Raw genomic sequence first — 26,477 nt, 5'->3', positions numbered from 1 at the left:
CAGCCTCCAAAACTCAGGTGAAAATAGGGTTATCAGCGTTTTGCCGATAGAAAAAAATAAGCCATTGAAAACATTGAAAAACAAGTGCAATTTTGCTGCAATTTTCATAGGTCATGTGACTGGAAATCGTTTTTGCCGCGTTTTCAATGAATTCCAATGGGGAGCCAACAGATCAGTGTAAAGACATAAATAGATTTTAAATGGATGCACTTTTTTTTTGAGCTTTAACAAAAAGCACTTCAAAATTGTAATTAAAAAATCAAATATATAAAATACAATTGTTTATTAAAAAATATATATTTTTTAAAAACTGTCTATTTCGGTTTTCGTTTAAGTGCATCCTCAATATTCGGTTTCGGTCCAGAATTTTCATTTTGGTGCATCTCTACTTTTTAATGTGGCGTGCGCATGGCTCAAAGTGGCATTACCAAGACCTCATGGGTTTCACTTTTTTTTGGATTGGTTGCAAGTGGTCTAGGTTCTGGTGACAGTAGTAAGAGATTCCCCATAAAGGACACACTTTAAAAAGGACAGATAAAACAGTAAAGTTTCTTTCTGATATGTTTTGAGTTTCACTTGAACAGTCAGCAGTGTGAAATTAGCAAATAAAATATAAAAAAAAAGACTAAAGTGCCTCCCTCCTTGTATTGCTGCATTAGGTACATTTTACTTATAGATTGGCTTGTAGCAGAGTATGTGAAATTCATGAGGGCTAAACCATAAAACGTAATGTATGTGGAATACCATACAAATGTTACCACAAGACAGAATGAACAGTTTACCTCCAACAGCTGTCGGGTCATATTCTTCTCTGTGCGTGCTTGTAACCTCCCTGTAGCTAGCAGAACCTGGGTTCTAATCTGGCTCTGATCCAGTAAAGCAGTGTCTGGAGCTGGATCAGCTACAGGAGGTAACAAGAAAGAGTAACAAAATAAAGCAAAATGTTTTCAATAAATAAAGCAACTTAATAAAAGATATACAAACAAAAAATAATTATAAAAACAAAAACAAATTACAGCTATTAAAACGATTGGCAGAAGAAAGGGAAAGGGATTTTTAGGGCGCCCAAGAAAAATTCAAATTATTATGCATAAACTACCTTGTCACAATCTCAGCCACTCAAAGGAAGCTTTGTATTCATTCATAAAAATACAAAGCTTCCTGTGAATGGCTGAGCAGCACTCAGCCTGACTCAATTTGTTCTGGGAACTGGACTGGAAATCCCCATCCCACTGCCAGAACTAATGCTACATACAGTTTATATGATGATGACAGCAGGTATATGTGTTAGCAAAAGAAATGGTTCACTTGGACCGCTTGATCCAAACTTTTTTGAAATGAAGCCTGAATTTAGTCTTTAATTCAAGTGCTATCACTGCAACATTCAGAATGCAAGGGGTGCTTTCAATTTTTATATATATATCTATTTTCCATTTTAGCTTTAGGGGCTAGGAAATCCCCTTGGTAATAGCATGGGCAAGTGACAGGTCCTCTTTAGTGACACATCAAGGGTCTATTATAATTCTAATGTCTCCCCCGCCTTTCACTACAGCTAATAAAGCACAGATCATGCTTGATTAGCTGTTTCCCAGGCTACAGTAGCCAAGGAATTACATCTCTGAACCTTGAAGTGTTGTAATACATTTACTGCAGCCCTGGACTCCCAGAGGAACAGCAGAACCCCGTGAATCCTTACGGCCATCAGCAGCAGCACCTTCAGAGCCCTGTAAAAGTGACTGGGTGGCTCTACAGCTACTTGGATCACTTTTACTTGCATTCCAATTGCTGTCTGAAAAAATCAATACCAAACTCACTGATGATGCAGCAGTCATGAGCTTATTTTAACCACTTGCTTACTGGGCACTTAAACACCATTCTGCCCAGACCAATTTTCAGCTTTCGGTGCTCTCACACTTTGAATGACAATTACTCAGTCATGCAACACTGTACCCAAATGAATTTTGTGTCCTTTTTTCCCACAAATAGAGCTTTCTTTTGGTGGTATTTGATCACCTCTGGGGTGTTTATTTTTTGCGCTATAAATGAAAAAAGACCGAAAATTTTGAAAAAAAACGCATATTTCTTTGTTTCTGTGACAGAATTATGCAAATTATTAATTTTTCTTCATAAATTTTGGCCACAATTTATACTGCTACATATCTTTGGTAAAAATAACCCAAATTAGTGGATATTATTTGGTCTTTGTGAAAGTTAGAGAGTCTACAAGCTGTGGTGCGAATCGCACAAAATTGATCACATCTGATGTACTGGTGGCCTATCTCGCTTCTTGTGACCCGAACAAGTCAGGAAAGTACAAATACTAGAGGTCGACCGATATGGGTTTTTCTCTGGCCGATGCCGATGCCGATATTTAGAAATCATGGCGGCCGATAGCCGCTATATGATGCCGATTTTTTTGGGCCGATATGTTAGGCCGATTTTATTTTATTTATTTATTTTTAATCCCCCTTGATCTAACACACCTTTCCCACTGGGGCGTTTTAAGGCGCTTTTGGGCTAAAAATAGCGCCTGTAAAGTGCCTGTAAAATGGCTCCCCTGCAGTCTGTGTGAAAGACAGAGTGCTTTCACACTGAGGCGATGCACTGGCAGGATCTTAAAAAAAAGTCCTGCAAGCAGCACGTTTGGAGTGGTGTATACCGCTCATCCACCACTCCTGCCCATTGATATGAATGGGCACCACTGCCGAAGCGCATGCAATGCGATTTGGCAGCGGTGCTTCATGGGCGCATTTAACCTCTTCCTTGGCCGGGTTATATGTGCCCCACTAGCAGCCAAATAGCACCGCTAAAATGATGGTAAAGAGCCGCTAAAACTTGCGTTTTACCATCAACGCCTGCCCGCTCCAGTGTGAAAGCAGCCTTCATACGTGATACAGAAAATTTCTTACACTTAAACATTTATTAAACAAAACAAACCTCCAATCAGTTTACTTGTATGTATGATTTAGATAAAAAAAAAAAAAAATTTATATATATATATATATATATATATATATATATATATATATATATATATATATATATATATATATATATATATATATATATATATATATATATAAAATAAAAACAGGTAGTCAAAACTTTTGGACAAAAAAAAAAAAAATGGGCTAACTTTACTGTTTTTATTTTATTTTTATTTTTTAAATGGTGTATTTTTTTTCCCAAAAAAAATGCATTTGAAAGACCTCTGTGCAAATGCCGTGTGACATAAAATATTGCAACAACCGCTATTTTATTCCCTAGGATCTCTGCTAAAAAAATATATATAATTTTTGGGGGGGTCTAAGTGATTTTCTGGCAGAAAATACAGGATTTTTTACTTGTAAGCAACAAGTGTCAGAAAAGATTTAGTCTTTAAATGGTTAAACTGAGAACTTCTACACAGAGATGACTTCATTCATTCAAGTGTAAACATTGTATCATTCTGTTCTTTTCTTGGCAGCCTGCCCAGAGTGGAGGAAAGGGTTGCTATGACGACTCAGTCAACTTAGACCATTCTATACAGAAGTCATTTCAAAGTCCCGCTGTAGTTCTAAATCGGCTTTTTAATCAGCACAAATCGGCCGATGCCGATTATTTAAAAAAACGGCAAATATCGGCCGATATATCGGCCGGCCGATATATCGGTCGACCTCTAACAAATACCCCCCAAATGACCCCTTTTTGGAAAGTAGACATGCCAAGGTATTTAGTAAGAGGCATAGTGAGCTTTTTGATGTTGTCATTTTTTTTCCCACAATTCTTTGCAAAATTAAGATTTTTCATTTTTTTTTTTTCTCCACAAAATTGTCATTGTAATAGGTTATTTCTCTCACGTGGCATGTGTATACCACAAATGACACACCTCAAAAAATTCTGCTACTCCTCCTGAGTATTACAATACCACATGTGTGGGACTTTTTCACAGCCTGGCCACATAGAGAGGCCCAACATGCAGGTAGCGCCATCATGTGTTCTAGGAACATAAATTACACATCTAACTTGTTGACTATTTATTACACTTTTGAAGCACCAGGACAATGACACGTGACACTGATGACAGATGGCACTGATGACAGATGGCACTAATATGTGGCACTGATGACACGTGGCACTTATACGTGGCACTGATGACACGTGGCACTTATACGTGGCACTGAAGACACGTGGCACTAATACGTGGCACTAATACGTGCCACCGATGACAGATGGCACTAATACGTGGCACTAATACGTGCCACCGATGACAGATGGCACTAATACGTGGCACTAATACGTGCCACCGATGACAGATGCCACTAATACATGGCACCGATGACGCGTGACACTGATGACAGATGGCACTGATAAGTGGCATTGATGACACGCGACACTGACAACAGATGGCACGTGACACTGACAGGTGGCACTGATGACAAATGGCACTGATACGTGGCACTGATGACAGATGGCACTATGTGGCACTGATGACAGGTGGCACTGACGACAGGTGGCACTGACGGCAGGTGGCACTGGGGGCAGGTGGCACTGGGGGCAGGTGGCACTGGGGGCAGGTGGCACTGGGGGCAGGTAGCACTGGGGCGGATGGCACTTTTTCTTTTATTTTTTTACTTTTTTTTTTTTTTTTCCTTACTACAAGCAGAACGGCTGCCGCTGCAGCCGTTCATCTCTCCCCTCTCACACTGTCTGTGCGAGGAGGGAGAGCGACACTGCGAGATGATCTCATATGTTTACATATGAGATCATCTCCCATTGGACACGCCGATCACGCTGTAAACGGCCGCTGTGATTGGGCGTTTACAGAGATCTGTGTTTGCCTGTCCCCGGGGGACACGGCGAACACAGAACTTCCGCGATGCGCGCCCGCGGCGGCACGCATTGCGGAAGTAAACATCAGGCCGTCCAGGGACGACCACCCGGACGAACGCGCCTGCTCTACGGCCGTCATTCGGCTATAGGGTGGGCGCGAGGTGGTTAACCCCTTGAATACAAGGATGTTTATATAAAAAAAAAAAAAATTCTCTGCAGCTAGTTTTGTTATTCAGCACCCCTGCCAGAGAGCACAGCCTGGTCACCAACATGTACTGCAACAGAAGAAGCAGCAACACATGGTCACTGGGTCAAACCATACTCCAGACAAAGTAGCAGAACATTAAGTCGTCATTATTCTACTCCGCTAAACATATGTGAGGTGCAATTTAAGTTGGTTTTTGCTATTGGTTACTGTTTTTTCCAACACTTTTTTAGTTACCCCCTTTGCACTGATGGGAGCCGGCACTTTAAATGTGCCATGATGCCTAAGGTCAGTAGAAGGGGCTCCTGATCATAAGGCACTGTGACTGGCTATACATATAGCGCAGTACTGAAGTCATTGGGAGCCGCTCCTACCGGCTCCCAATCATTGATAGCTTGGTCACAGTTTTGGGAGAATTGATGAAGCACTTCCCAGAAAAGAACAGTGACACATATATCCGGCGGCTGAGTGGTAAGGTATCCACCCCATCTTCACAAATTTGACTTATGATCCTAAAGGAGTTAAGCTGGTGCATGTATATCAGTGTAAGGCTTGGTTCACACCAGTGCGATGAGGGAAACCCTGAGATTCCTATGTGGGTTCCTCCATCACACCTTTATCGCAGGCAGTTCAAATTGACATCTGCGAACCCCTGCAGGTGTCAATGTAAAGTTAATAATGCCCCCAAATCGGTTTGCAGATCGCAGTATGAATTGTGAAATGGTGCAGGAATTGGATCGCATGGGTGTTCACACCCATGCAATCCGATTCTAGTGTGGACCAAAAAAGGGTCCTGCACCATTTTGGTGTGAGTGCGATGCGATTTTAGCCAATTTGCATCGCACAGACATTGCATGTGATATGCACAGCAATACAATGTGAATCACATGCAATTTCTGGCATCGCACTAGTGTGAACCCAGTCTAAGTTTCTGGACTCTACTAAATTTCAATATATGCAAGTTTAAGGCGCAGTGACATAAATAAATACTGTACCTGTTAAAATCTTTAGGTTAGATGAAATGCTGGTGAATGCTGACATCATGATCCTAAGGATTCAGAAGTTACTTACCAGGGGGGTTGTAGCGATCTCCCAAGCATCCCTCCCAAGCACTGTCATTGTCATCATCAGAATCAGATAGGGACTGTATCAGATGCACGCTTGCAGGAACTCCTCCCTGAACTAGCCGCACCTGCCCTCTGTGGATGTACAGAAATAACACAATATATCAGCCAAAACACCACAACTCTGTAATTTGTTTACTTGGTTGCACTTTAGGTGGTGATGCATGAATAGGACATGATAGGTGCAGAAATGAATAATATGGTAGAATAATTGCGATGCCCTTTATGAACTGTTTGATATTAAAAGAAAGTACTGTGTATATAGCCTTACGACTAAATACGATGTGCAGTTGAAAAATGTTTGCTTTTGTGTAACCTGCAGTGTTGTACCCTAAACTTCTACACAATTTAATAAATATGTTTGTCATTCTCTGTGTGGATTCTCTACACATGAAAGCAGACTAGTAAAGGCAATTATAATCGATTTGGGTCAATTTTATTTTGTTTAAAAACTATTATTATTTTACACTACTTTATTATAGCAGTTTTTAATTTACAAAAAAATAATAATTAAAACTGGGTATACCAGTGACAATGTTTACAGAGAACTATGGATTATATAAAGAGAGGGCACAGGAGAATCTGTTTACTTGCAGTGTACATTTTATTTTGAGCTACTGAGGTCTGTAAATAGGCTGTCTTAAAGTCTTAAGTGAAGCCAAAATAAAAAACTTAAAAATCAGCACAAGGGACATAACAGTCAGTGAGAGGTGTCCCTTTTGCTGTTGTCTCTTCTGTTAGATGAAATCCTCCTCCATCCATGCCATTCCCCCACCCCGCTGCCATAACCTTATGGTGCGGTGGGGGTTAATACAACTAAGGGGGCTGTCAAAGGCTCTCATTAAGAGAGACTATGCCCATCCTTTCTCCCCAGCTGCTCCATTCATAGAAGGCCTACTGCAGCCTATATGAACGAAACTGGTTCTATAAAAAGGAGGGGAGGGGGGGGGGGGGGGGTCTGGCAAACAATAACTCTCCCATCACCTATTTATAGATCACATTTTATTCATAGAAGCAGCTTCTATGAATGGGGCAGCTGGGTGAAAAGGATGGGCATAGTCAGGTTCTCTTGATGGAAGATTACAGAGTATGGGGGCATGGAAGTGAAGCATTTCAAATAACAGAAAAGGCATTAGCACAAGGTACACATCCTACTGACTGTAAGTTATGTGCTGATTTTTCTGGGGTTTGTTTTGTTTTGTTTTAGGCTTTAAGCAAAGCAGATAAGGGTAGAGAACATATGAAAAGAAACAAACAAAAAAAAAAAAACCTACTGAAAGTGTCACCAGCTGGCTGAAAATTAGAATACAAAATATTCATAAGTAATATTTCATACTTGCCTAATTAAAAGGAAACATTTTTTAAATATGTATTTTACACCTTGACTACTGTATAAACAGCAATGATGTAAACAAAACCACTATACATTCTGTTTAACGAGAAATACAACTATAACAACATCATTCATAAACAAAGCCCAACCACACACGCTCTGTTTGAAAGCAGCGCTTTCTCTCTAGAGGGGTCCAACATACTGCCCCACCTTGTCATTGCTATAGTGCTGAAACCAGTAGGGAGCGTGAGCATTGCTGATCGCAAAACACACAGAAAGCAGAGGTCTTTATGTGCAGTCTCTCGACAAAATTTGAGTTTTCTACTGGGAGAACTTAAAAGAAAAAAGAAACAGTAAGATATTTAGCACTTACTGATTTTATGCAGCCTGACTTTATTGTTTAATGTTTAAATATTAACAATGGGGCTGTAACAATATATATGTAAACTATTTCCTGCTAGGACAAAGTTTCACAATTGACTCAGCGTTTATACCTGCTACACATCAAGCTGGTGCACTTTCTTATCAGTTCACGCATTCAGCAACCGATTACAATATGCTTTCATAAACTAACAGGGAGCCAGGGATTATTTTACAGCTGATAATGTCACCAGTATTTGCAAATGCAAACATATATACCCAAAACTCTTAAACTGGTCGTAAAGGATTTTTTAAATAAAAAAAAACAAACATGTTATGCTTACTTGCCCTGTGCAAGCAAGTATAAAAGTAGGCCCGAACCTGGAATTCCCGAATCTGGAATCCCCTGCTGTAGCTCTCTGCTCCTCCTCATCTATGTCTGCCCCATAGCAAGCACTTGCAAGGGGGCAGACATGCAAGCTTGCTCACGAGCCAGGCTGTGTGCATCCATAGACACACACACACACAGCGTGGCTTGGACTTGCCCCCCACTCTCTGATCAGCATTTGATTGACAGCAGAAGGAGCCAAGGGCTCCTTCTGCCTTAACAAAGCCTGTGAGAGCAGGGGAAAAGGAAAGAGCCACTACAGATAGGCACAGCACTGGACCAAACAAGTTTTTAGGGGGTAAAAGAGTGATACCGTTAGTGTGACATTTTTACTTTAATGCAGGGAATGCATCAAGGTAAAACATGTCTTGGCTTTAGAACTACTTTAAAGATAAAGTAGGGGAATTTTTAAAGTATTACTTAAAATTTATGTTAAGTCAAGCAAGTATTTTTAAGGTAGCATCCTACTGTAAGTATCATGATCAAAATGTATTAAATGCAAGTTGCTCTTGGCTATGTAAAAATAAAGCTTACGCCAAAAGACAATCTGAGTGGACTGCTCATATATTACAAATTTGAAAATAACTACCATAATCAACCTTATATTTAATGGATAAGTTCACCTTCGGGAACATGTTACATTGTTCCAACCGATCCGCTGCCTCTGTGGGACAGCAGTATGGGGGATCTTCTCCTCATACCCGCTGTCCCTTTTTGAAAAGAGAATGGTTGTGCGGGGCACCACTGACATGGCTGCATCATTCATTTAAAAAGAGTTCTGTGAATGAATGAACTACAAGTACCAACATCCTTTGTGGCTGTCGGCTCAAAGCTTTTAATAAACTACCACTGTGCTGTTGTGTTGCCTTTGTGGAGAAATAGGTGAATATCAGTCTGAGGAGTAAGTGAGAATTAGGCACGTACAAGCAAGTTGCACTAAAGCGATATAGTGCAGAACATTATCAAGCAGGCAGTGTCCAGATCTCAGTCTCGCTGATAAGGATGTTTAGGCCAAAAACTGCAGAAAAAGATGAAGATGTGTTGTTCTGAAGTGCAATAGATGGCATGTGGGGTGTGTTGTTACCTGCGCAGAAGATACGCCAGTACCTGCGCCAGGTCAACGTTCTCCTCATCATCATCATCCTGAAGTCCACCGCGAGATCCGGAACTGTTGTGGGAGCCCTCTGGAGAATCCCCTGAAGCTCCTCCTGCGCTGCTGCTACTGCGTGTTCCCATCCTCCATTCCCCTGCACATTACACATAAATTTGTATGTAGCAAAAAATAAAAACATTTTTCCATTAAAATGAGAGACATAACACTAGAACTTTATTCAGTAAAAATAAAATCACGCACCATTTAAAAATTAACCTTAGCATTACCCTCTTTTTAGTGTAATAAATATTTTTGACCAGTTAGGAAACCACAAACTCAAATCACGAAAAAGAAGGTGAACCATAACAATGAAAGAACAATGGAATGTAGTTTTTGGTGCAAAACCATATTACTCTGTGAGCTATAAAAAGCTGGTCGACATCAAGAAAAACAAATGCTGATCCACAGCAATTGAACGTTCCTTTTTTACCTAATAACATATTTTATCACAGAAAGGAGATGTAAACAAATGATTCTATGGTCAACGACACACAGGAATAAAAATGGTCTTTGAAACATCACCAGTACTTTTTAGGTGCAATGGCTACCTATTACCTGGTATAGAATACTGACTGCAAAATTGATGATATCATCTATACTGACCAACAGTCCTTCCTCGTAGAATGGCTTCCTTAACACTGATAGAAAGTTCAATTTTAAAATCATCTCAACAAAGCTGTAAAAAGGTCAGAATATGCATGGGAAATTATCTTGTGATTTTTTTTCAGGACACTTTGATTTCCTACCACATGCTAGATAGACTGAGCAGAAGAATAACTGGCTTGTCTGTTGTATGCAATATACCATAACTCCTGACTGGAAAAGAGGAGAAAGGTATTTAGGCAAAGTGCACACCCCTGTTACATTCAGAATTAAAATAAATAGTTGCATTGGGGGAAAATAAATATTTAAGTAGTTTGCTCACTTACAAAGAAATGGAGGGTCTATCATAGGTGTATTTTAAATGATAGAGGCAGAATATTAACCAAAAATCCAGAAAGAAGGTTCTCATCCAAGATTTTACAATACATGGCCCCTTCCATTGACCCCCTCAATGCAGCAAAGTAAGTCTGTACCTTTAGCAGAGAAACAGCCCAAAAGCATAATGTTTCCACCTCTGTGCTTGCCGTAGGGATGGTGTTCTTGGGGTCATAGTCAGCATTTTTCTTCCTCCAAACATGGCGAGTCCCCCTCCTTCACTGGCATGTACAGGTTATGCCAATGAACATCTAAATGATTCAGAGAAGGATTGGGAGAAAGTGCTATGGTCAGACGAGACCAAAACTGGGGTCTTTGTCATTAACTCGACTCGCCAAGTTTGGAAGAAGAAAAATACTGACTATGAGCCCAAGAACACCATCCTTACAATCAAGCACAGAGGTGGAAACATGATGCTTTGGGGCAGTTTCTCTACTAAAGGTACAAGCCAACTTTGCTGCATTAAGGGGCCCATGGATGGCGCCATGTATTGTAAAATATTGGATGAGAACCTTCTTCCCTCAGCCAGAACACTGAAGATGGGTGGTGGATGGGTCTTCCAGTATGGCAACGATAGCACCAAGGCAACAAAGAAGTGGCTCAAGAAAGAGCACATTAAAATGTATGGAGGGAGCTGAAACTTTGAGTTGCCAAGCAACAGCCAAGAAACCTTAAAGATTGAGACCCCATTCACACCTGAGCGTTTTGTAGCTTGACGCCTGAAGCTACAAAACGCTGGGGGGGAAAAAATCCATTATGCTCAATGGAGATGGTTCACATCTCCACTCCAAGTCACCTGAAGCCCTACGCCTGAAGCTCAAACAAGTTCCAGACCCTTTTTTGTCGCGCGAATCGGGCTGATTTGGGAGTTTTTTCTTTTAACATTGGTGACCTTTTGCCCTGCACAAATTCGCCGCAAAAAACGCTTGAAAACGCTACGCTCAGGTGTGAATGCAGCCTTAGAGAAGATCTGTAAAAAAGAGTGCCTCCTGAGATGTGTGCAAACCTGGTCACCAACTACAAGAAACATCCTACATCTGTGCTTGCCAACAAGGGTTTCCCCTCCAAGTACTAAGTCATCTTTTGCTTGGGGATCAAATACTTATTTCGCTCACTGAACTGCAACTTAATTTATAGCATTTGGTGTGTGTGTTTATTCTGGATTTTTGGTTGATATTTGGTCGATATTGGATATATTGACATGGAAAGGTTTAGCACTAAAATGCATTTTTGTATAGATATATACACCAGACTAAAATTGGGGACAACTGAGGAGGAAAGAGGGACTCTTTGTTCAAAAGGTGGGCCAGTCCCTCTAAAAAAAAAAAAAAAAAAAAAAAAAGTGTGTGTCTATATAAATTAATTAACTAATAAATACTGCATAGAATTTATTTTTATTTTACAGAATTATTTTTTTTATTTTATAGTGTTGCACAGATTAGCTGACACGTATTTAAAGTGGTTGTAAACCCTTACAACACACTTTGACCTACAGGTAAGCCTAGATTAAGGTTTACCTGTAGGTCCAAGAAATATCTCCTAAACCTACACGGTTTAGGAGATATTTGCCGAAAGACAGGCACCGCTGTCTACGGCGCATGCGCCGTAGACAGCGACGCGCAGGCGCACTGAGCTCGGCACCATCAACTATCCCCTATTTTGTAAACGCTATAACTTTTGCACCAACCAATCAATAATTGCTTATTGCGATTTTTTTTTACCAAAAATATGTAGACGAATACGTATCGGCCTAAACTGAGGAAAGAAAAAATGCTTTATATATTTTCTGGGGATATTTATTATAGCAAAAAGTAAAATTCTAAATTGTTGCTCATTTTTTGTTTATAGCGCAAAAAATAAAAACCGCAGAGGTGATCAAATACCACCAAAAGAAAGCTCTATTTGTGGGAAAAAAAAGAACATCAATTTTGTTTGGGTGCTACTGCGACGCAGTGCCGAATCGCAAAAAGTGCTCTGCTCTTAAGCCAGCAAAATAGTCCGGGGCTTAAGTGGTTAAACGACCATCTGCATATTAATGAATATCACCAAAGAGTGATGGGATTTCAAAAGAGTCTCATTTGAGGTGCCACCCACTTCAGAGTGTATAAATTGTACTGAGGTTCAACAATTATTTTGAAGGTATCACCATGTACAGTATTGTTGTCCCTGCTTGTGGATAGCTACATGCTTGAATATTAAATTCATCTTTTTGAATGTGGCTTCAGCAGTCAACACGTTACTGAGTTCTGGGGTTTCCCTATCAGCAGTGATATTCAGGTCCTATGCCAGTCTTCTTCCCCTCGACATAGTAAATCATACTCGCTTGGCACTGTCACCATTCACAGAAAACCTTATATATTTTTTTTTTATGCAAGATGTTCTCTGATTGGACAAGGTGGAGAGGAAGGACGGCGACACTATAACCTGGAAAACGGCAGCTATCACTGTAGTAGCCCTGGCTACTACTGTGATTTGCAGCTTCAACAACGATTATTAGGAATGAGGTAATTATTTTGATCCAAGCTGGACCAATGTAACTATGCTATAAGAATCCTATTGAGAGTTTAGCTTTATTGTATTCCGATATTTGGGACACCAGCTATACCATTGAAAGAATTTTTCAATATCTGTATAATAAAATGCAAAAAAATGCTCTTGATCCTACCAGAAGCCTTGTGAACTGATAACTTTGTATGCCTTCTAAGGACTACTAAACTACAACTCTTTCTAGGTTATGGACAACAAAAAGGCAGAGGAGGGTAGTCATAATACATCGGGAAGAATGATCTTTATCACTCTATGTCAAGAAAAATGCTACTGGCAGGATTACCAAGTGAAAAACAAGAGACAGAAAATAATTCCTGGTTCACATCTATGCACTTTGCTTTTGATCCATTTCTGCAGTGATTTTTGCGGTGCGTTTTTGCACACACATTTTTCAAGCAATTTTTTATGCTTTTTTTTTTTTTTTTTTTTTTTTTTTTAAAGAGGAGAGGTTTTTGTTAGGCAGATTCTAAAAGCCAATACACATACATGCGTTCTGCAGAATATCTATTGAAGTCTATTAAACCGAAAACTCTCTGTGTTGCAGTTAAAAAAAGTCCAGACTCTTTTCAAAATCGAAGAAGCTGAAAAGCACATAGATTTGAAGGTGTCCCATAGGAAACCATGTTAAATGGACTGTAGTGGGCTTCTGCAAAACGCACTAAAAAAACGCATGGGTGTGAACTAGACCTAAAATGCAGCCTCCACATCTCAGTAGTGGCAAGTTTCAATAAATTACATTTTTAGAAATGCATACTGATACACTTTAATGCACTATGAACAATATACAGCTTACATTTATGTATCACAAGGTTCTAAAAAGTTGCTAATATAATACAATTGGATACTTATCCTTACTGATATTTATCACACAGCTCTAATATGTAACAGAAAAACAAATGTCTGCTCAGCTCTCTTTTTCTATTCACCCTTTGTTTTAATTCTGCACAAAATCCCACTTTAGGGCTGTCACAAAGCAATAGATATAATTTGTGCAAAAGAAAAGCATTAAAGTGGTTGTTAACCCATATATAACAAACACTGCCAGACCCTCTATTAGAGCCTGGCATTGCATACTGCATTAGTCTTTTACATACCTATTTAGAATGATCTTCAGGCCGGTCACATGACTCGCGGCCGCTGTACAGCTCTGATGGATGAATACTGCAGGAGGCGCCGTGATCTCCCTCTGGCGCCAGCCGGGGAGATCACATGGCCACTCAACTTCTCCTGCAGTAGTCCTGGAAACCAGCCGAGTGTCACATGACAGGCCAGAAGATTGTGCTAAATCAGTATTTATAACGCTTGTTTTTTTTAAAAATACTAATGCAGTGTGCTATGCCAGGCTATAAGAGAAGGGCTGGTAGGGACCATTTCGAATTTTTAATTTTACGAATAGTGGCGGGGGGTGGAGATGGAGACACACAGACTCAGAGATGACAGGCAGGGAGGAGAGGAGAGCAGAGAGCAGGTGGTCAGTACAGAGAGTGGCAGGTTCAGGCAAGTTTTTTTCACAGTTTAGAGGGGAGCAGATTACACAGCACAAGCACTGTGCTGTTTAATCTGCTTTAAGGCACTAGGAAATCTATTTTTTTGGGGTTAACAAACACTTTTATGCACAAAATAAATGATACTTATAAGTAATTATTCCACTCCTCTACACAACTTCAACTTCAGTGTAGAGGAGTGACAGCCAACAACAGATGCCCCACAGTAAGCCTATGGGCGATGACGTCACTGTCCAGGTTCTTCAGCCATTGTTGCTGCCTTTCATCTAAACTTAAGGCAGTGCTGGGACCTGATCATGTGACTGGACCGGAGCGGCTTGAGAATAGGTAAGTAAACAGATTTTTCCTTTTACAGGATAGAGAGAATAAGCTTAGAATGTGGGTAGAAGTAGATATAGGCTTAGTTAGAATTTGATTGAAATTCACTTTAACCCCTTCCCGCCGAGCGTACGCAGATATGCGTACTCGGCTTCCGGGGGGTATACCGGATGATGCCCGCACCTGCAGGCATCATCCCAGTACCGTTTTTTCCAGCGGGCGATTGGCTATCCAACCATAACAACCGATGCAGCTGAAAGCCGCTTGGCTGTTATGGCGGAGGAGCGGGAGGGGACGTCCCCCCTCCCGTCGCTGTTACCGGTGCTCCCGCTCGATCGGGAGCACCGATTCAAGTTCTGACGCCTCCGGCTGCTGGGCAGGAACTGGAACAAAGCCGTAATCAGCTTCGTTCCAGTATCCTAATAGTAAACACGGAAGCGACGTCATGACGTCACTTCCCGTTTACTCGGCTGCCAATGGCGCCGGTTTTTAAAAAAATATACGGTATTCAGAATCGCAGTTTTCGGCGATCTGAATACATTGAAGTGTAAAGGAGGGATTTGGGGCCTTTTAGACCCCCGATCCCTCCATAAACAGTACCTGTCACCACCTATTACTGTCACAAGGGATGTTTACATTACTTGTGACAGCAATAAAAGTGATCAATTTAAAAAAAAAAAAAAAAAAAATTTTTTAAAGCGCCCGCCTTCCCCGCGAAGCAAAGAAAACGCATGCGGAAGTTGCACCCGCATATGTAAGCGGTGTTCAAATCACACATGTGAGGTATCGCCGCGATCATCAGAGCGAGAGCAATAATTGTAGCACTAGACTTCCTCTGTAACGCTAACCTGGTAACCGTAAAAAAAAAAAATGTAAAGCGCCGCCTATTGAGATTGTTAGGTACCGTACTTTGTCGTCAATCCACGAGTGCGTGCAATTATAAAGTGTGACATGTTTGGTATCTATTTACTCGGCATAACATTCTCTCTCACATTATGCAAACAAATTGGGCTAATTTTACTGTTTCGTTTTTTTTTTTAATTCATGAAAGTGTCCCTTTTCCCAAAAAGTTGCGTTTAAAACACCGCTTCGCAAACACTGTGTGACATAAAATATTGCAACAATCGCCGTTTTATTCTCTAGAGTCTCTGCTAAAAAAAAATATATATAACGTTTGGGGGTTCCAAGTAATTTTCTAGCAAAAAATATGGATTCTAACTTGTAAACACCAAATGCCAAAAATAGGCTTAGTCATGAAAGGGTTAAAAGACACCAAACAACAAAGTCACATGGATAAAGGTCCAGCGCTCACCCAAATTCAAGTCAGTTTCTATTATATTTGTCCACTAGAGCCATTATTGTAATGATGGCCATACATGCTTTGACACAAGATCGATTTCTTTTCTGATTGATCTCTGGATAGAAATAAATGATCTATTGTAGAAAATGTAATCAATCGAATTGCCACACACAGAGAAGTGGATTTTGATAGTTGATAGATACAGTCATAAATTATCAGTTGCATCTCTGTCTTTAACATACAAACTCATAGCCCTGGTTCACAATGGAGCGATTTGACAGGTCAAATCGCATGCCAAATTGGCTGAAATTGCACCGCCTGAATCGACGCATCGATTTTCAAAAGTAGTTTCTGTACTACTTTTGGCAATTTCCATAGACATCTGTGCAGCAACCCGCAGATGTCTCTGAAATCGCCCCTGCAGTCGGGATTGACATGCGGGAATGAAATTGTGGGAGTTCCGCTGAACTTGCGCGATTTCATTCCCGCTGTCAGTGTGAACCTACACATAATCTGACTGATTCAGATATGACCAAATTCATGCTCAAAGCATCTTAGGGCTGCTGACTGATAATTTTCTAACCTGGGTGAGTGTCTCACTTTAATCAAATCTAAATAAATGTTTTAGTCTAAATTGATTGCAAGGGAGGTAATGGCTGTTGAACTGTATCCTGATATGATTGTTCGGATGTAATTGCACATTGATTGGATAAAAGGATGGAAGCGAATATGACCACAATAATGAGAGGAAAGGGTTTAGCACTTCTGCCCAGAAGCACAAGGGTCGTTGGTTTGAATTCTAACCATGCCTGGAGTTTACATGTTCTCTGTGTCTGTATGGGTTTCCTCCGGGTACTCCGGTTTTCTCCCACACTCCAAAGACATGCTGGTAGGTTAACTGGCTGCTGTCTAAATTAGCCCTAGTATGTATATGAATGTGTTATGGACCTTAGATTGTAACCTCCTTGAGGGCTCCCTGATGTGACTGTACTATATGCTGTAAATGCCAAAAGGATTTTAAACTCAGCGCTGCACCTATAAACCACTACTATGCATGTGTACATACATCAACATGCATAATATAATAACGTATATGACAGATAAAGTGCTCAGTGCCAATATAGTGCAAATCAATAAAGTTCAACAAATGTAAACTACAAAATGGTAACACATTGAAATGTGTTTCTGGTGACTTCCTGTGCCAATGAAATGTAAACAATAAAGTTAATCAACTGTGAAATATAGGATTGACAACACGTTGGAATATATTTCTGGTGACTTCCTGTGCTCCCCTCCTGGGTCCCCACTCACCAGATGAAGTTGGTAAAAAAGCCTGTGCATCAAAATTTCATTCATGCATCTTTTCCAGAGGACTATACAGCTGCAATTTTATCGTCAGCCTAACGGAATCATCGCCGTGTGTAGGACCCTGACCAAGTGGTGGAGGAGAGGAGAATCTATTCCTTAGAGGAACGATACACCAACCTACTCGGTGGACGGAAGACCTCATTTTGATACACAGGCTTTTTTACCAACTTCATCTGGTGAATGGGGACCCAGGAAGCCACCAGAAATATATTCCAACGTGTTGCCAATCTTGTATTTCACAATTGATGAACTTTATAGTTTACATTTCATCGGCACAGGAAGTCACCAGAAACACATTTCAATGCGTTACCATTTTGTATTTTACATTTGTTGAACTTTATTGATTTGCACTATATTGGCACCAAGCACTTTATCTGTCATATACATTATATTATACATGTTGATGTATGTACAAATGCATAGTAGTAGTTTATAGGTGCAGCGCTGAGTTTAAAATCCTTTTGGCACTTTTCTGGGGTACTTACCTTGCACTACAGCAGCAGCCCTAGTATACATAATTTTCATTTCCACAGCGAGGGTCTTTAATCACATTTTTTAATATGCTGTAAATGTAAAGCTTTGTATAAATTGACAGCACTATACAAGTACATGTAATAAACAGTGAAGGGGAATAGTTCTGCCCTTTATTTACCCATCCAAGCAAGGCGCATCTTAAGAACCGGTTCACACCACTTGCTGTGTGGGAAACACGTGACTGCCCTGTCCACTACAGCCACCAAAACACATGGTACCGGGTTGTGATTTTAAAAATGATGTCTGCCATACTATGCTTTTGATGAAGTCCTAAGGCTGAAACGCAGCAGCTTTTTTCAAAGATGTTAATGCTGTAATGCTCAAATAAATATTTTCTATGGAGAAGCTGCGAAGTTGCCGGCCTGTACTTTCTACTTCTGCCATACTAATCCCAACGATTTAAGGGTTTCACAAAACTGTTATATTCAAGGCATGATCACTTGTGTGGCACCATGGCAATTGCAAATCAACAGAGGCTCAGGCCTGGTTCACACAATGCAGTTTTCTTTTGATCCATTTTTGCAGTGATTTTTGTGGTACACGTTGCGTTTTTCACACATTTTTCGTGTGTTTTTTATGCTTTTTGGCCAATTTGTTTCTTGGTGGCTAAAAAAAATAAAAAAACGCAAAACAGTTCAAAATCACACTACATGCTTGTCTGCTGTGTCTCCATTGAAGTCTACTGAACCAAAAACGCAACGTTTTTCTTTTAAAAAGAACAGTCCCTGGCCCTTTGCAAAAACGCAGCGGCTAAAAAAAGCATAGATGTGAACCATATTGAAATAGAAGTTTTTTTTATTTTTCATTCATACTTACCTAGGTGGATGCCGCATCTGTCCCCCTTCGTGTCTGCACTGAGAACCGAGCACCGAACATCGCCGATGGCTCGGTTCTCATAGATCCCCAAGCGGAGAGCTTCTGCCTGTCAATTAGAGGGTCTGCTCTCTGGTAGCCCCGCTGGAGTGTTGAGCTGTGGAGGGGGTGGAACGGCACCTGGTGGATCCAGACTTTATTGTCATGATGACGCAGTGCCTGGACTGATTTCTGTTTTTTCAGTCCCCTCTCTGCTGAAAACAGGTCACAGGAGTGCAAACCGAATTGCACTTCTGTGCCTCATAGGAGAAGCCCAGCCAAACAGGCTCAGGCTGGACTTTTCCTTAGACTCCATGCACACTAGCATTTTTCATAAGCTCAAAAAAAGCTAGAAAAAAGCACTGGATGAAAAATGCTGATAATAGCATATCTTTTGGCTTCTAGAAGCAATTTTAAAAGCTTTTAAAAGCATTTGGGAGCAGTAGCATTTTATTAGCGTTTTTGCAGTACATAAAAAAAAAAAAAAGCTAATAAAGAGCTGTTAGTGACATTTTAGTAGCATTTAGAAGCATCCAGCATTTTTTCTGCTGGTAAAAAACTTTTCAAGAAACTCTGCTCCTAAACGCTGAAGCCCAAAAAATGCTAATAGCCTAATGTAGTGTGCACGGACACATAGGATAATACTATTTAGCTTCCAGGAGAAGAAAAAAAAATGCTAACAGCAGCTTCTAGGAGCTAAAGAAAAAAAAATGCTAGTGTGCATGGGGCCCTAACAGACCGCAGTGTGTTTCTGCAAAAAACCTTTAAAAAAAACAACTCATCAGCGTTCAGCTGAACTCGCACAATTTCAAACTGGCATTTCAGTCCAACTTCGGAGGCGAAGACAAACATCTGTGTGAGTTCATGCACAGATGTCTATTGAAATCGCCCCCGAAGTTGGCAAAATAGTGCAGGAACTACTTTTGGGAATCAGTTCAGCGCTGCACCAATTCCGACGGTCCCAATGCTGGCAATAAGCTCCGAATTGACATGTCAAATGGCATGCCAAATCTGCCCAAAGTAAACGCGGGCTTAGATGGCAAATTCCTTGACTACAAAGGACAGGAGGGATTAGTCCCACTTTAGACCCAGTTCACAATAAAACTCGGCTTTGAAATCATGCTACTTCAGCAGGAGCCTTCTTTAACCACTTCCCACCCAAAGACATCATATGACGTCTGACTTTCACTGGGAATATCTGAATGATGCCTGCAGCTACAGGTATCATTCAGATATCCTTGTTTTCAGCTGGCGATTCTGTGCATAGTGGCAGTTCCAGTGCTTGATCGTTCTTACAGGCGACAGGAGGAGACGTTCACTAGTCATCTCTATGACCGTCCGAGGCCAGGGCACAACGTTATGACGTCATGTCTGGCCCGCAGATGTAAACAAAGCCGTGATCGTGGCTGATAAGCATGAGATAGTGGATTTTTTTTTTTTTTCGATCTCGTGCTTTCCAGCTAGGAGGAGAGATACGGGGTCTTATTGACACTGCATCTCTCCATAAAGAGGACCTGTCACAAATCATTCCTATTACAACAAATGTTTACATTCCTTGTAATAGAAATAAAAGTGATAAAAATAAAAAAAAATTAAACATTTTTAAAACGCCCGTCTCTGGTAGCTCACACTCAGAAGCAAATGCACACGCAAGTCCCGTCCACACATGTAAACGCTGTTCAAACCGCACATGTGAGGTATCGCCGCGTGCATTAGAGTGCAAGCAACAATTCTAGCACTAGACTTCCCCTGTAACTCTAAACATGTAACCTGTAAAAAAAATGTAAGTGTCGTCTATGGAGATTTTTTAGATACTTCCAATGTCGGTGCAAGCTGGAGTCACACCGATTTGAACGGGTTCCGTAGCCAGAATGCAAACTTTGATCTGTCAAGTCGCACCGGTGGGAACGGAGGGGGGGGGGGGGGCAGCTAATTAAGCGTCATCAAAAATCACACACCTTTTGTGATGGGAACTGGCTTGTATGATGGCCCATTTAAACTTCATCAGCAGCACAATTGGCAAACAATGTGTATGTGGCCACCTCCTCGTGAAGGTACCTGGAAACTTCATAAAAAGGAAACCCCATCCTCCTTTATAGGAGAGAGCTTATCACAACCACAAATTAGGGATGAGGTCAGGCGTGTTCGCATGGAACACGTACAGAGTCCGCCAGGAAGTCGGCGCAGCGCTAATCACAGGCAGTGAGACATTGCCCGATCTCTGCAGCCGCGCATCGGGCGAGAGATTAAACCAGCGCTGCGCCGACTTCCTGGTGGGCTCTGCACGTGTTCCATGCAAACACGCCTGAGCTCATCCCTAATGTCACCATTGTTTAAAATGTAACACATCAGGCTTGGGACATTATATCAGACCAAATTAAAGTGACAGTGGCCAGCAGTTATGGCAGAGCCCGCTTTGTGTGCAGTGTAGCCATCCTCCCCTCTCCCTCACACACACACACACAGAGAAATATATATATCACACACACATATATACATACATTCTATATATATATATATATATATATATATATATATACACACACACACACACACACACACACACACACACACACACAGAGAAATATATATATCACACACACATATACATACATTCTATATATATATATATATATATATATATACACACACACACACACACACACACACACACACACACACACACACATATATATACACACACCCCGTCCAGTCACAGCGCCGCTCGGTGATGTTACGTAAGTGTGACAAGGCGACTTCCCAATAGAAGTATACAGCCCCGTATTAAGACGCTTCCCTTCCCTATCCTCCCCTCTACACCCACACCCCCACACACACACACGGGGAACCCAATCCTCACACACATCGCATACAATTATTTACCTACACAAACAATGTTTACACCGCTTCACACTTCTCTCCTCAGCTTCCGCTTCCCGGACTCGCCATGTGACTGATCTCTGGTTGGCCGACAGGTCGCTGGAGTTCAGCAGCGCTCTCTGTCATTGGGCGGCGGATGTCCCGCCCTCTTGTTTTCCAAGTCGCAGCGAACGTCACCCTGGAAACAGGAGGGGGGACAATGTAGGAAGGCTGGGGGGGACACCATGATGACAGACATATGACACACACTCCTGAGTGCCCATACTTTACACAGAGCACCGGCCGGTTAGTGAGTGCTGCTTGGGACCCCAGACTAATGAAGTGCCCCTATGGGATCCCCTCCCCTTCATTCCTGCATTGTGTTTAGGCCTTGTCACCCAAGCCAATTCTGACATTTCTCGCCTACATGTAAAGAATTATAATTTTTTTGCTAGAAAATTACATAGAACCCCCAAACATATATATATATATATATATATATATATATATATATATATATATATATATATATATATATTTTTAGGAGACAACAGCAGAGGTCTCCTAACTATGGCCCTCCAGTTGTTTAGGAACTACAATTCCCATCATGCCTAGTCATGTTTGTGGATGTCAGAGTTTTACAATGCCTCATGGGAAGTGTAGTTCCGCAAAACAGCTGGAGGGCTGTAGTTTGGAGATCCCTGCCCTAGAGAATATAATGGTGGCCACTGCAACTTTTTATTTCGCAAGGTATTTGCACAGCAATTTTTTCAATCGCGTATTTTTTTGGGGAAAAAAAACTGTTTCGTACATACATTAAAAAAAGCAAAACAGTAAAGTTAGCCCAATCTTTTTTTATAATGTGAAACACGGTGTTACACAGAGTAAATAGTTACCTAACATGTCACACTTCAAAATTGCAGTGGAATGGCGCCAAACTTGCCCATAGGTGACCCTTTAAAGCGGTTCTGCACCTTTAAAAAAAATATTAAAAGCCAGCATCTACAAATATTGCAGCTGCTGACTTTTAACCACTTGCTTACTGGGCACTTAAATCCCCCTCAGTCCCAGACCAATTTTCAGCTTTCAGCACTGATGCACTTTGAATGACAATTGCGCGGGCATACAACACTGTACCCAAATGAAATTTTTATCATTTTTTTCCCACAAATAGAGCTTTCTTTTGGTGGTATTTAATTACAGCTGGGAGTTTTATTTTTTGCTAAACAAACAAAAAAGATGCAAAAAAAATAAATCATGTTTAATAGTTTGTTATAAAATTTTGCAAACAGGTCATTTTTCTCCTTCATTGAAGTGCGCTGATGAGGCGGCCCTGATAGGCTGCACTGGTGGGCACTGATAGGCTGCATTGGTGGGCACTGATAGGCTGCATTGGTGGGCACTGATAGGCTGCACTGGTGGGCACTGATAGGCATAGTTAAGGGGGCACTAATAGACACAGATAAGGCGGCTCCGATGGGCACAGATAAGGCGGCACTGATGGGCAAAGATGGGCACAGATAAGATGGCACGGATGGGTGGCACAGATGGGTGGCACGGATGGGTGGCATTAAGGGGCACTGATAGGTACCACTGATAGATGGGACTGATGGGCACTGATAGGTGGCTCTGATAGGTGGCACTGCTGGGCACTGATGGGCGGCACTGATGGGCACTGGTAGATGACACTGATGGGCACGGATATGTGGCACTGGGGTGCAGCACCTTTGTTGAGGCAGATTGTGGGCACTGCTGGGTGGCACTGTGGGCACTGCTGGGTGGCACTGCTGGGTGGCACTGTGGGCACTGCTGGGTGACACTGTGGGCACTGCTGGGTGGCACTATGGGCACTGCTGGGTGGCACTGACAGGGGGCACTTATTTTTTTATCATCTTTATTGATGAGGGGGCAGGTGGGCACTAGCAGGGGGCAGGTGGGCACTGGCAGGGCTGGCCGTGATCGGGACTGATGTCCCGATCACGGCCGCCGGTGATCGGCTTTTAGCCGATTACCGGCTCCGTTATATCACATGATCAGCTGTCATTGGCTGACAGCTGATCACGTGATAAGGGGTCGGGATCGACCCCTTGCTCTGATCGGTGATCAGGCGAGTCTCATAGACTCGCGGTTCACAGAGCGCGCCGCGCGCGCCACCCTCAGGGGGCGCGCAGGCCGCTCGTGCACGGGACTACGTCAATAGACGCAGTCCCGGAAAAGGAGATCCGCGCTGTAGCCGTCATTCAGGTATAGCGCGGGTCCCAAGTGGTTAATAATATCACACTTACCTGTCCTAGGGTCCAGTGATGTCGGCGGCAGATGATGAGCGATCGCTCGTCTCTCTGCTGCCCCCGCCGCCATCCACTGTCAGGGAATCGGGAAGTGAAGCGTTGCGGCTTCACTGCCCGGTTCCCTACTACGCATGCGCCAGTCGCTCTGCGCGTCTCTGCTGGTCCCCGCTGTGCCCTGGGAACTGTGTGTTTCCCAGAACACAACGGGGAGGGGGGGCGGGGCATCTGCAGTGGTCTGCAGGGGTCTGTCCCGGAAGTGGGTGCAGATACCTGGATTATCCAGGTAACTGCACCCCCCTCCCCCCTGAAAGGTGCCGATTGTGGCACCGGAGGGGGGGGAGGTATCAGATGAGCGGAACTTCCACTTTAGGATGGAGAACCGCTTTAAATTTTTTTACAGGTTACATGGTTTGAGTTACAGAGGAGGTCTAGGGCTAGAATTATTGCTCTTGCTCTAACGTTTGCGGTGATACCTCACATGTGTGCTTTGAATGCCGTTTACATATGTGGGCACAACTTATGTATGCGATCGCTTCTGTGTGCTAGCACATGGGGGGCACTTTCATTTTTTTTTTTATTGTTAAAGTGACACTAAAGGTTTGTTTTTGTTTTTTTAATAAACACACATATCATACCTACCTCCACTGTGCAGCATGTTTTGCAGAGAGTGGACCTGAACATCCTCTTCTGAGGTCCCCCGGCGGCTGTCGCGGCTCCTCTGCACATCAGATATCCTCCTAGGAGAAGCGCTCTCCCGGGGGGTTACCTTGCGGGCACGCTCCCGAGTCCAGCATTCATTTTTACTACACACCTTAGCCTGATGTACAGTATGTCTCATTTAGGAGGGACACTGCTGAGCCTATGACCTCCCAACTTGCATATGGTTACAAGGCCAGCACTACCACAAGGCAGCTTAAGCATCTGCCTTAGGCGCCAGGATGGGGGGGGGGGAATTACATCTTTTTTTTTTTAAAACACCCAGCCAATATAACAACCAGGAGTGTGAGTACTTTAGAAAAGCGGACTACTGTCTGCATTCACGTGGAAGCAATACGAGCAGCAGTGGACGCTCACTTCCACACCAACTGCCACGATGTGCTGCCTTTCCCCCCTATGCGACCCCCCCACCTGGCTATGTTCACCGGGCTCTGCTGTCCTACCTGCAGGCCCAGTGCTGTCATGGCACGTGTCGCAGGGAAGGGTGGCGGGTGCTCAGCGGATCTCTATCCGACCAGCCTCCCTCCTGAACACAGACCCAGAAGTGACATGTATCCGAGCTGTCATTCTGCAGGATCAGTGCTGGGGGAAACAACTGAAGGAGCATGGTCTGTGCAGGAGTTAAGTGGAGTAGAGAGGAGACATCCATGGTCTAATAGACCCAGAGTGTCTTCATAAAGAGAACCTGTCCCTTATATGCTATCACATAGGGGTTTTTAGTCCTTTATGTGATAGCAATAAAAGTTATGCAAACATAAATAACTAACAATTAAACCAAAAATGTTTTAAGCATATAAGGAGACATATAAAAAATATTTTTTTTTTAGAGCCCTCACACATACACCCGTACCTACAAAAATACGCGAATTGGGGTACCTACATATGAAAACAGCGATTCATGTTATAGATCAGCACGCACGCACGCTACCTAACTTTGATTGACAACAACGGGATCCAGTGGTGCCGCTGCTGTGTCTCAGCTAATCAGGAGGGAGAATCTCGGATGGCCGAGACATTTGTGGACAGAGAAGGACCTCAAAAAGTATTGGGGGGCTGCTGCACACAGAAGGGTTTTTATCATGCATAGTATACATTAAGATAAAAAACCTTCTGACTTTACAAACCCTTTAAGTAATCTTCAGGGCTAAAATTATTTTTAAAACATGTAAACAAACAAATGTAAAATTAAAAAAATGGCTCTAGGGCCGCGTACACACGCGGGGACTGTTCGCCCAACTTTGTCCGTCAAACAGTTTCAGCAAACAGTCCGCTCAAAATTAGCATGGACAGACATGGCCACACACGACGAACGAACAGTTTGCTGAAACCGTGCGCGATGACGTGAACGGCACGTACGACGGGACGAAAAATACAACGTCCTATACACTGCATTATAACTTTCGGCGTGTAAATCCTTTCTGAGCATGCGCGGAACTTAGTTTGACGAACAAGCCTACACACGAGGGGACTGTTCGCTGAAACAAAGTTTCAGCGGACAGTTTTACGGAATTTCCGAAAAACCTTGTTCAGCGGACTGTTCGCTGAAACTGTCCGCTGAAAGCCCACACACGAGCGGACTGTCCGCCGAAACACTGTTCAGCGGACAAAGTTGGGCGAACAGTCCCCGCATGTGTACGCGGCCTAGGAGTCAAGTGGACCTCTTCATTACACACTGCCGTTGTAGTGGGGCGGCAAAATGCACCTCTGCCTGAGACAAAACTCCTTGCACTGGCTCTGTGCAGATGGTATAGCAATAGGAAGAGGTTGTAGTAGGTACACCAGGAGAGGCAAAACATACATTTAAAAAAAATACATTTCCAAGCTACATATGTGCAG

General features: G+C 42.3%; 1 protein-coding gene across 4 annotated transcripts in view; it reads right to left on the bottom strand.

Moving 5' to 3' along the window:
- Positions 1–21,812, bottom strand: part of DCAF11 (DDB1 and CUL4 associated factor 11) — a 51,853-nt gene extending 30,041 nt beyond the window's left edge. The window contains exons 1-4 of one of the 4 annotated variants that reach the window (XM_077469447.1): positions 21,665–21,812; positions 9,307–9,469; positions 6,089–6,216; positions 783–901 (exon numbers count right to left, since the gene is read on the bottom strand). In XM_077469447.1, coding sequence (XP_077325573.1) covers positions 783–901; positions 6,089–6,216; positions 9,307–9,458 — 399 coding nt within the window. In that variant the 5' untranslated portion in view covers positions 9,459–9,469; positions 21,665–21,812. Of the gene's footprint in view, positions 1–782; positions 902–6,088; positions 6,217–9,306; positions 9,470–21,660 lie in introns of all 4 variants that reach the window. The other 3 variants (XM_077469461.1, XM_077469453.1, XM_077469469.1) reach the window with 3 other exon arrangements.
- Between the last annotated feature and the right edge of the window lie 4,665 nt (positions 21,813–26,477).

This window comes from Lithobates pipiens, unplaced genomic scaffold (genome assembly GCF_037356315.1).
Source record: "Lithobates pipiens isolate NorthernLeopardFrog02 unplaced genomic scaffold, aLitPip1_a1.2 Scaffold_11, whole genome shotgun sequence".
In the NCBI taxonomy this organism is placed as follows: Eukaryota; Metazoa; Chordata; class Amphibia; order Anura; family Ranidae; genus Lithobates; species Lithobates pipiens.
This window is presented reverse-complemented; position numbering and strand designations above follow the sequence as displayed.